The 12,114-nt window shown below is 44.6% G+C and overlaps 1 protein-coding gene across 2 annotated transcripts in view; it reads left to right on the plus strand.

The window, feature by feature from the left end:
- Nucleotides 1-12,114, plus strand: part of TRPM7 (transient receptor potential cation channel subfamily M member 7) — a 76,882-nt gene that overhangs the window by 56,018 nt on the left and 8,750 nt on the right. The window contains exons 25-31 of one of the 2 annotated variants that reach the window (XM_083712378.1): nucleotides 810-942; nucleotides 2,904-4,015; nucleotides 5,956-6,032; nucleotides 7,564-7,623; nucleotides 7,812-7,908; nucleotides 10,467-10,534; nucleotides 11,446-11,483. In XM_083712378.1, the coding sequence (XP_083568504.1) occupies nucleotides 810-942; nucleotides 2,904-4,015; nucleotides 5,956-6,032; nucleotides 7,564-7,623; nucleotides 7,812-7,908; nucleotides 10,467-10,534; nucleotides 11,446-11,483 (1,585 nt within the window). The remainder of the gene's footprint in view (nucleotides 1-809; nucleotides 943-2,903; nucleotides 4,016-5,955; nucleotides 6,033-7,563; nucleotides 7,624-7,811; nucleotides 7,909-10,466; nucleotides 10,535-11,445; nucleotides 11,484-12,114) is intronic. The other variant, XM_083712379.1, reaches the window with a different exon arrangement.

The raw sequence follows: 12,114 nt of genomic DNA on the forward strand, positions 1-12,114 counted from the left end.
TGTGACAGAGCTTGCACCTCCCCAGCTGAGCAGCCCGATCCAGCTCCTGCTCCCATGCAAGCAGGAACGGGGGTGGGGATCTCTCAGCTTCGCGCTCCCTAGTTGAGCTGCCACAGTTCAGCTCCTACTCCTGTGCAAGCAGGAGCAGGGGCACTCAAAACAGAAGTGTGGCACTGAAAAAGGAAGTGTAACACTCAAAGCGGAACAGTTTGGATTCTGAAAAAAGTTCACAAACCGGAACACCTACTTCCGGGTTTGCGCCGTTCGATTTCCAAGTTGTTCGTTAACTAAGCTGTTCAAAAACTGAGGTACCACTGTACTTTAAAAGTATATGAATAGATGTGTTAGTAACCCAACAAACAACCATTTTTGGAGGTGCATTATAGTCTAGTGTACCTAATTTGGGGAAAGGGAAAAAACCCCAGATACAGTGGTACCTTGGGTTACAGACACCTTGGGTTACAGACACTTCAGGTTACAGACGCCGCTAACCTGGAAGTAGTACCTCAGGTTGAGAACTTTACCTCAGGATGAGAACAGAAATTGCAGCACAGCGGCAGCGGGAGGCCCCATTAGCTAAAGTGGTACCTCAGGTTAAGAACAGTTTCAGGTTAAGAACAGACCTCCAGAACGAATTATGTTCTTAACCAGAGGTACCACTGTATACTTAAATCCAACACTCATGATGTGAGGTCCTTGGCTAAAGGCTAAAGGAATACTCATTTCCTTGGTTTTTCACTGTTTTTACTTCTTTTCTGCAGTGGTTCATTAGCAAGCTTCTGAAATGGATTGTTTCTTTCATTCTCTAGAACTGTTTCTAACAGAAGAAGATCAAAAGAAGCTTCATGATTTTGAAGAGTTGTGTGTTGAGATGTATTTCAATGAAAAAGATGATAAATTCCATTCTGGAAGTGAAGAGAGAATTAGAGTTACTTCTGAACGGTATGAAATAATAAAGAATGACTGTTTCAACCTTGTTCTTTTCAGTTTTTCCAGGAATGATGGGAACAGCTAATTGAATAGCACATTTTCAGTTACTTTTAATTCAAACTCTGGTTTACATTTATCACAGCAGATGCTGACCAACAGCAGCCAGTTTTAACATGTGGACCTTTGATTGGCAGGGTCCATTATAAAATAATCTAATTGCAGACCAGTAGCCATTTTAGTCTGTTTGCATCAAAAGCAACACAGAGGCCACATTTGAACACAAGCTTTCATGGACTAGAGCAGTGTTTCCCAACCTTGTGCCTCCAGCTGTTTTTGGACTACAATTCTCATCATCCCTTGCCACTGGTCTTGCTAGTCAGGGATGATGGGAATTGTAGTTCAAAAACAGCTGGAGGCACAAGGTTGGGAAACACTGGACTAGAGCATACATCATCAGGCACATGAAGCATTATCCTCATTTAGCAGATCTCTGTTGCATACTTACAGTAATCTCCCTGGTCTGGTTCACAGGTCACTCTAAGCCAAACCATGGGTTGGTACAGAATGCATGAGCTCAGGGAGAGGAACTCACTTCGCTCTTCCCTGCTCATTCTGCTGCTGAGCCAACCCATAGTCAGGCTTAGTATGTTGTCAGGACGTGGGCTTGTCGTTTAACTATTCTGGGCAAACTACTGGGCAAACCTTGCTGATTATACAAATTGTCTTCAAGACTGATTCAGTGATCTGATCATGCCTGATGCAGGGACACAACACAATTTCTTGGTGGGAGTTGATTTGGATGGAGGTAAGGATGGGACGCGGGTGGCACTGGGTTAAACCACAGAGCCTAGGACTTGCCAATCAGAAAGTTGGCAGTTCGAATCCCTGTGACGGGGTGAGCTCCCGTTCTTCGGTCCCTGCTCCTGCCAACCTAGCAGTTCGAAAGCACTTCAAAGTGCAAGTAGATAAATAGGTACCGCTCCGGCGGGAAGGTAAACGGCATTTCCGTGTGCTGCTCTGGTTCGCCAGAAGTGGCTTAGTCATTCTGGCCACATGACCCGGAAGCTGTACGCCGGCTCCCTCGGCCAATAAAGCGAGATGAGCGCCGCAACCCCAGAGTCGGCCACGACTGGACCTAATGGTCAGGGGTCCCTTTACCTTTACTTTAAGACCAGAGCAGAAGACCGGACCAGTAAGGCAGAAACACAGTACACAACCTTCTGTATGGGTGGGTTGTTACCAAAGAATCATAGAATTGCAGAGTTAATAATAATAATAATAATAATAATAATAATAATAATAATAATATTTTTTTATTTATACCCCGCCCTCCCCAGCCAAGGCCGGGCTCAGAGCGGCTTACAAGCAATAATAAAAACAAGATGAATGATTACAACTTAAAAACAAAAATAAAATACAACATTAAAATAATGGAACATTAAAATATTAAAATGTAGCCTCATCGCAGGAGAAGGAAAAAAAAGAGGAACAAAAAAAGAGAGAGGGAGGGAATCAAATTGGCTCCAAGCCAAAGGCCAGGCGGAACAACTCTGTCTTACAGGCCCTGCGGAAAGAAATCAGATCCTGCAGGGCCCTGGTTTCATGAGGCAGAGCGTTCCACCAGGCCGGAGCCAGAGTTGAAAAGGCCCTGGCTCTGGTTGAAGCCAGTCTAACTTCTTTAGGGCCTGGGACCACTAGGGTGTTGTTATTTATGGACCTTGAGGCTCTCCGTGGGGCATACCAGGAGAGGCGGTCCCATAGGTACGAGGGTCCTAGGCCGTGAAGGGCTTTAAAGAGTTAGAAGGGACCCTGAGGGTCATCTAGTCCAACCCCTTGTTTTATGCTAACAGACCTGTAATTATTTCACATGCCCTACTTGTGATCTTCGTGTGTTTTGAGAAGTCCTTGCGTTCAGTGAAAAGTCTGATTCTCTTTTTTCTCTCCCAATGGTATCTTCTCCCTTCCTCTTCCAGCGTTGAGCAAATGTGCATCCAAATCAAGGAGGTTAGTGACAGAGTCAACTACATCAAGCGTTCCTTGCACTCTCTCGATACACAGATTGGCCACTTGCAAGACCTCTCTGCTCTTACGGTGGATACTTTGAAAACATTAACTGCCCAGAAGGCTTCAGAAGCTAGCAAGGTCCATAATGAAATTACACGAGAACTGAGTATCTCAAAGCATTTGGCACAAAACCCCATTGATGACGGTCCTTTAAGATCTTCCATGTGGAGAAAGCACAGCATTGGCAATGTATTTGGTTCTTCTTTTCCTCAAGGAGGCCTTGAGAGTAATAATGCTTTACTGTGCAACATTTCTATGCAAGATGAAAGAGATTCTGGACATAAGATGACTGGGCCCTCCAAGAGGGATGAATTCAACTTTCCAGAGGCAGGTTCCTCGGGCAGTGCCTTAATTCCAAGAGCTCTATCCCCCCCAGAACTCCGTCAAAGAATACAGGGTACAGACTCATCGAAATGTGTTCAAAAGAATAAAAAGACGGGCACTTCGCTAAACAGCATGCCACATCTAACATCTTCGACAGCTAAATTTTTCGTTAGCACTCCTTCTCAGCCCAGCTGTAAAAGCCAGTTAGAAAGTACCACAAAGGACGACCAGGTTATAGTCCTTAAGGCTGCTGATGGAGAGAATGCTGTTGAATTTGGTGCATTTGTGGGTAAGTATAACACACCAAAATCTGTACTTCCAAAAGCTGCTATTGGTTGCCATGACTCGCCTGCTTCTTGCTCTGTTAGCCTTGCTACCACCTCCCAGCCTTGTATTGAACCTGGAGGATGTGTTAATCATGGATTTATTTGTGATGAAAGTTATACTAGTGCTGAGAGCTACCCAGACAAATGGAATCCTCAGTCCTCTTTGAAGCTGAAGAAGAAGGACGCCAAAAATAAATTACAGTTGACATCTGCTGATGAGGTCAGAAGTGACCTCAGTAATGATCTGAATGGGACACTGGATACTGAAGAACCTCCTGGAAGCATTCCAGAAACAGCACAAAAGGGTCATGATTTAAGTTCCAACACCACTGTACGTCTTCAGAAACTATGGATCAAATCTAAATCTCAAGGTTTGATTTATCAAAAATTGTATGGGAACTTTAGCGGAATTTGGTTGCAGGTGGTGCACTTTGCTTTTAACCTCTTCACTTCCGCAAACTATCAAAATGTTTCTTTACTTTGTAAATCAGCACTTAACCATTTTGGTGTAGATTCTGTTGTTTATTCAAGTGGTGTTTTAACTGGAATTTTTTTTGCAAAATGGTGGCAGATTTTCTGTTTGTCAAGACAATGGAAGGAGAGGTGTGCTAACAAAATACTTTGAGTTCAGTTTATTCTGGACCAGGCATGCACAACCTGCAGCCCTTCTGATGTTTCTGGACTACAACTCCCATCAGTCCCAGCCAGCATAGCCAGTGATCAGGGATGATGGGAGGTGTAGTCCAACAACATCTGGAGGGCTGCAGGTTGTGCACACTTGATCTAGACCATTTCTAAGGTAAGAGTTTTTTTGCCTCAGTGGCTCAAAGTGAGCATGAATGTTTTTTTTATCTTGCAACATGATTTGTTATGATAACTTTTCAAAGATTACATTTAGTTTAAACTTGTCAATGTTACCAGAAAATTCATTTCAGACTACTCCAAAAGTGCCTTTAGCCATGTAAAGCCAATTAAATTTGGTAGATTGTGTTCACGCCATCCTGGTTTATTTCTGGGACCCCTGATGTTTGTGCAGTGGAAGCCTTTAAATAGGACCTTAAGCATGTAGACTCCTGATATGCCCCATTGCAATAAGCATGTAAGCCTCTATTCAAATATGAATAGAGGCTTCAGGAAGATCTGAGAATGGGCTATGCATGTGATTAAAATCTTTTACTACAAGTTTGAGTAACATCTGCCTGAGGCCCAGATCTATTCTGAATGGACTTTACTTGTAATATTTTTATCTAACTTTTGCTAGTGCTTTTAAGCTACCAGATTTGTGTGTTTAATAGTTGATTCCCCATTCACATGTTTTGAAAATGGCTGTAATAATTGTAAATGTATGTTTTTAATTAAAAAATGGGAGTGGGAAGAAGTTAGATACAAAGGCTCAAGATCAGTCTGTTTATATTTACTTCACTAACCACACAGCTGAATAATGGTACTTTTTTTTTTTTTTTTACTGTGGCAAAAGGTTTGGTGCCGGGGTGCCTTCTCATTTATAATATAATCTTCATCCTTAATGTTCAGTCCTGTAGAATTTTGGAGACAGAGGAGTGATAGCCCTGTGAAGACATTCAGCATATATGTGCAGTGGATGATCTCTGTGATCCCCAAGCTCCGTCCTGGCTCTACCTGCCACGCACTCATTGGTTTCACCTTTGCATAATGTTTTACATGTGAAATGACAATGTGCATAAACCTGAAATCATGATTTGTGCACCTCAGTTCCATGTAATGTACAGATTCCATGATTCAGGCCTATATGCTTTGGCCCCCACGTATGTATGATTCTATGCAAATATAATCTAGTGTAAAAATGGCAGGCAAGGAAAGCTCTGCCCACTACACAGGCATTCTGAATGTTGACATAGGTAAATTATTTTGAATGGGTGTGAGAAAGGGTGAGAAAGAGAACACCATAGGCCATGTCATTGTTGTTTTCTTACATTTTGAGGGTGAAGTTTATATTTTTAAAATATATTGTGTTGAACTGTGCTTTTTCTACTAATAGCAACATTTTGTAAAGATACTGATATCCACACTGCATGGTTCTGAAAGCAAATAACACGCTCACGGCTTTGAAACCAGGGTAGTGGTATGAAATATTTCCTCTGAAATTGTTTCTTATGTCATCACTTATATGTAGGAAAAGCAATAGTTCCTCAACCTACCATTAAAAATGTCAACTGTCCTTCTATGTACTTTTCTGATCTCAGCAGTATCCTTAATCAAATTTGCATCTGTTTGGTGCTTCCCCTCTAAAATCTGCCGTTTTATTTCTGTTCATATAATGGTGTCGCCAAAGGTCACAGGGACAGCATGGAATTGCAACGATTTAAAGAGACTGTGGCTAAGAGCAAAGAAAAAAGTGATGATATTGAGGTAAGAGGGAGATTGCGGCGGAAGTTGAGCAGTAGCCCAAGCCAGGGTGAGAAACCTTTTTTCAGCCAAGGGCCACATTCCTCACAGGCAGCCTTATCAGGGCCACATGTCAGTAGTGGGTGTGGCAAAAGTGTGTCTGGCTAGACACACAGCATCCAGGCAAGCGAGAGGTACTTATCATACCCCAAGGGCACATTCCAGCCAGATGAAATAACTAGAGGGAGGCACAGAGCAGGGCTAAGTGAGCTGTGTGGCTTGGGAGGAGGGGAGAATGATCTGGGCGGTGTCCTGAGGTCCTAGTCCTAAGCTGATACAGGGAGTTCACTTAAACTCAAATCTCAAATACATGTGCATTCACTCATGTTACAGGATGGTTTTCAGTGGTGTTAACTAAGCAGGCGCCTGTTCTAATTTGTCATTATAAGTTTGAGCTGCTAGCTGAGTAGTCCCAGGTTCAAAGACTTAGGTGGTGGGGGAATTATATCTGAGAGGTAGTGTATATATCCTGTACAGAGAAGGCCTCAGGGTCTGATCCTGTCACCACCTGTTAAAGAAATCAAGACTGCCTGAGTAGGTAAAGGTAAAGGGACCCCTGACCATTAGGTCCAGTCATGACTGACTCTGGGGTTGCGGCGCTCATCTCGCTTTATTGGCTGAGGGAGCCAGCGTACAGCTTCCGGGTCATCTGACCAGCATGACTAAGCTGCTTCTGGTGAACCAGAGCAGCACATGGAAACGCCGTTTACCTTCCCGCCAGAGCGGTACCTATTTATCTACTTGCACTTTGGCGTGCTTTCGAACTGCTAGGTTGGCAGGAGCAGGGACCGAGCAACGGGAGCTCACCCCGTCGTGGGGATTCGAACTGCTGACCTTCTGATCGGCAAGTCCTAGGCTCTGTGGTTTAACCCACAGCGCCACCTGCATCCCAGCCTGAGTAGTCAGAGCTGGGTTAAATGGATATCCCTACTCAGGGATGGGTTAGCTCTGGGAAAAGGCAGCTTCCTATGCTTCAAGTTGCTAAGAAGCACAGCATTTTGGAGAGCATCTGTACTGTACTGAGTTTTAGCTTTATGATAGATCTGGCCCAGACAGCATGGTGCAATCACAGTGTGTACCCAGAACTCCTAATGTCCTCCCCTGTTCTCTGAAACATTCTTTTGTGCAGTCTTAAAGCACAAAGAGCTTGGATGTTTTCTGTAAGCTGCTTTGGGCACAGATCATTGTGGGAAAGTGGTATATAAGTTAACTCAAACAAACATGGCAGTGTGGAGGAAACTTTGACTCGTGTGAGCATGCATGGACATCAGAACACAAATATGAAATTTTAGACCAGGACTAAAACCTGCAGATGCCAGCTTTGAAGTGTTTCAGCTTTGAAGTAAGAGCTCTAAAATAACACTTGTAGGAAAACGGTCTCCCCAAACCCTAATTTCTTGTTTCTGGCCCAGAGTTTATGAAAAGTTTGGGACTTAATAAAGCCACTTCACTACTAACCTAAGTTTAAAAAGTAATTCATTGATACCTTCTACAGGAGCAACAGGAAGATTTCAAAAAAGCAATTTTGGAAGGCATCGAGACAACAAAGCAACAGGTATAACTTTGCCATTTGTATTCCATCTCTTGATTGTTGCATCAAATAGCCAGTAACATTTGAATATTCCTTCAAAAAGCAAGTGTGTCACTTCTTAAGTACTGTATAGTAACTTTCAAGTGGTGACACAAATAAGATTATTTGAGTAGAGTTGTGAATTATAACATTGTTATTTGTTGAATACACAGGGTGGTAGTAATGCAGAAGGCAACCTGAGGCCTGTCAGTTCATGTGGTGGTTTTACCGACTACCATAGAAGCTCATTAGCAGCACTATCAGAGCAAAGTAAGTAAACACATTAGTTTCTGATCTCTGAATTTTCTGAACTAATACTAGCATACAGCATTTTTTCCTTTGTGCCATTTCCTGTATTTTCAAAACTGCTTTATTTTACAAAACACAGCCATTGTGGCTAAAATTTGACTGAGGAAACTGGCATTGGAGAGAGAGGGGCTTCTTGGTTCTTTCTTTCTCATTTCTTTCCCTGCTGAAAATTGTCCTCCTACTGACTTTATCCCTTCTGGCTAAAAGCTGCTGCTGCTCTTGTCTTTTCCTGCGAGTACAGCTTGGTGGGAGTGAGTTTTGGTGGGGAAAAGAACAGGGGCGTGAGTGGTTGAGGCCTTATTATCCAGCCATCAGCGCCTACTTCAGATTGCAGCCTCAGTGATTGGATTCTGTAAACAAGCCATCCCTAAAAATGTGGAATTACATAAATGCATAGTTGCTCCATCATCAGTCAATTAAACTTTGATTGATTGGGGAGCAATGTGAACTGGCAATACTGAGAGGTGAGAGTGGCACCCATCTTTTCTATTTAAAAAACCTGTCTTCCTTCTAACAGTAGCTTTTGACTGATATCCAGACAGCTTCTTTGAGCATGTTAAAGGTTCTGATGTCCATGGCAGATTTTTTTTAAAAAAATCGCGCAACACATAAACTTACGATTCTGTGCCCCAAACAAACCTTTGAAGGTCCTTTAACTTGCTTGGGTGGTGCTGTGGGTTAAACCACAGAGCCTAGGACTTGCCGATCAGAAGGTCGGTGGTTTGAATCCCCGCGACGGGGTGAGCTTCTGTTGCTCGGTCCCTTCTCCTGCCCACCTAGCAGTTCGAAAGCACGTCAAAGTGCAAGTAGATAAATAGGTGGGAAGGTAAACGGCATTTCCGTGCGCTGCTCTGGTTTGCCAGAAGCGGCTTAGTCATTCTGGCCACATCACCCGGAAGCTGTACACCGGCTCCCTCGGCCAATAAAGCGAGATGAGCACCACAACCCCAGAGTCGGTCACGACTGGACCTAATGGTCAGGGGTCCCTTTACCTTAGTTTCAAATGAGTTTTGCCGTGTGCCCAATATGTGCGTCTGAAGCATAGTCTTGTGATTCTCTGTATCCAAGCCCATGTATGTGTATGAAAGCAAGTGTATCTTGCTTTCCCTGCAGGATCTTGGACACATATTAATAATAATAATAATAATTTATTATTTGTACCCCGCCCATCTGGCTGGGTTTCCCCAGCCACTCTGGGCGGCTTCCAGCAGAGATGAAAAATACACTAAAATGTCACATATTAAAAACTTCCCTGAACAGGGCTGCCTTCAGATGTCTTCTGAATGCCAGGTAGTTGTTTATCGCTTTGACATCTGATGGGAGGGCATTCCACAGGGCGGGCGCCACTACCGAGAAGGCCCTCTGCCTGGTTCCCTGTAACTTGGCCTCTCGCAGTGAGGGAACCGCCCGAAGGCCCTCGGAGCTGGACCTCAGTGTCCGGGCAGAACGATGGGGGAGGAGACGCTCCTTCAGATATACTGGACCGAAGCCATTTAGGGCTTTAAAGGTCAGCACCAACACTTTGAATTGTGCTCGGAAACGTACTGGGAGCCAATGTAGGTCTTTCAAGACCGGTGTTATATGGTCTCGGCGGCCGCTCCCAGTCACCAGTCTAGCTGCCGCATTCTGGATTAGTTGTAGTTTCCGGGTCACCTTCAAAGGTAGCCCCACGTAGAGCGCATTGCAGTAGTCCAAGCGGGAGATAACCAGAGCATGTACCACTCTGGCGAGACAGTCTGCAGGCAGATAGGGTCTCAGCCTACGTACCAGATGGAGCTGGTAAACAGCTGCCCTGGATACAGATTTGACCTGTGCCTCCATGGACAGCTGTGAGTCCAAAATGACTCCCAGGCTGCGCACCTGGTCCTTCAGGGGCACAGTTACCCCATTCAGGACCAGGGAATCCTCCACACCTGCCCACCTCCTGTCCCCCAAAAACAGTACTTCTGTCTTGTCTGGATTCAACCTCAATCTGTTAGCCGCCATCCATCCTCCAACCGCTTCCAGACACTCACACAGGACCTTCACCGCCTTCACTGGTTCTGATTTAAAAGAGAGGTAGAGCTGGGTATCATCTGCATACTGATGAACACCCAGCCCAAACCTCCTGATGATCCCTCCCAGCGGCTGCATGTAGATGTTGAAAAGCATGGGGGAGAGGACAGAACCCTGAGGCACCCCACAAGTGAGAGCCCAGGGGTCTGAACACTCATCCCCCACCACCACTTTCTGAACACGGCCCAGGAGGAAGGAGCGGAACCACCTGTAACATCGGGGCCCAGTACGGGCCACATGTTCTCCTGCAATGATTTTGCTAATTTTTTTGCAGATAAAATCGCTCAGATTCGGGAAGAAGTAGACTCCACCGTGGGAGCAGGGCCGGGGCGGGAGAGTGCTAGAGTCCTGTCTGGTCAAGTTGTGTGGGATCAATTCCAATCTGTTACCTCTATGTTGAAGAATTGGTAGTATTTGTTGGCATGTCAAAAGGTGGCCGTTCTAATTGCAAAATCATTTTCCAGTGCACAAGAGCAGAAGACCATCGGTTGAGGAGCCTCATCAGGCAGATTCCAAGGCGGCCTTACTCACAGTGAGTAAAACATAATAACAATGCATACAATGTTTCCCCTGGGTGTCTATGAAAAGAACCCAGGAAATACAAAAATTGAATCATAGTAGCAATTGATAGAAAGCAGTACAAGGCAACACAGTTCACTGTCCATCACAATTTAGTGTGACCTGCTACAGGTAACTCACAATTTATGTGCATTTAACTTGTGCACATTCAGCTTTCTATACTTGGCAGCTAAAAAAAAAATAGAAACAAAAGGGGACAGGCATTCAGGAAAAGGAGTCTTTGGAAACCCCACCGGCCATTGAACCCAATGTGTTTTGACTATACACGATTTTGACTTTACACCCCATAATCTCCACGTAAGTTGAGAGTTGCCTGTAGCCTCCAAATTAGCAGTTTTTTCTTCTCTTGAAATGTGCTGGGCAAATTTGTCCTCTCTAGCTCTCATGCTTGAGAGTAGGGGTTGGAGGTCAACAAGAGCGAATTGTAATAGGTCTTCAAGGAGAAAAGAATGGACTGTGTCCATATGGCATTTGATTGCACCTTCACACCACCTTTTTGAGTGCTGGCGGAATGTTCATGCCATTTCTGCCTGCACAGCTAATAGAGCCTGCTCAAGTAAGCAATTTACATCACCAAAATATCTCAAGGTCAGGCAGGTAGCCTGTCAGGCTATGGCTGCATTTGCTACATAGTTGCAATCCTAGTCTCTTCATCCAGGCACTTCTGCTGAACAGATTGTACAATTTCTTTTGACCAGCAGACTTAGCAATGCTTCAGAAGCATATTGAGGCTGAAAACATCTTCACAATTAATTTTTTTGAGGGAGCCTTGTAGTGTTCTTACAAAAGTCTTATATATTGCTTCTAAAACCATCAATTAAGTTATGTACGAAATAGGTGCATCTCTCTCTTTTTTTCTTGCAGGATTGGTTACAAGGTCGACCGTCGTATAGCAATCAAATGTAAGTAAAGTGTAAATGGCAATACTCAGAACTGTCCAGGTATCTCCAAACTCCCCAGGAGTTGGGGAGGCATTGAGTGAGCTGCAGTTTTCTCCCTGTGTGCCAGCACACTGCACATTCACTTTTAAGCCTGTCTGATTGCTGCTGGGCAGTTAGACCACGGGAGGAGTCATCTAATCTATCTGCCCACCCGTTCCTAAGCAACCCTGATGACCTGGGCATTTATCTTGTGGTTGTTCTTGAAGGGGGATAATTGAACCTGCTGTGGCCAGTTTGAAACACCTGGCTTGTAGCCTCGTTAAAGAGTACCGCTGCAGCACCCATCACCTTCACAGTAGTTTTAAGTCTGCAGAGTTGTTTTCTCTCCCCTCCCCTGCTCTGTTTGCTGTTCATTTGTTTTGAAGGCATAGAGGTTGCAGTATTGGGTCTGATGGGTGATTGAGCTTACAAGCAGGGACAGCAGGTGGCGCTGTGGGTTAAACCACAGAGCCTAGGACTTGCCAATCAGAAGGTTGGCGGTTCGAATCCCCGCCACGGGGTGAGCTCCCGTTGCTCGGTCCCTGCTCCTGCCAACCTAGCAGTTTGAAAGCACAAAAGTGCAAGTAGATAAATAGGTACCGCTCCAGCAGGA

Source organism: Podarcis gaigeae, assembly GCF_964106915.1.
Source record: "Podarcis gaigeae genome assembly, chromosome: 14".
NCBI classification, from domain to species: Eukaryota; Metazoa; Chordata; class Lepidosauria; order Squamata; family Lacertidae; genus Podarcis; species Podarcis gaigeae.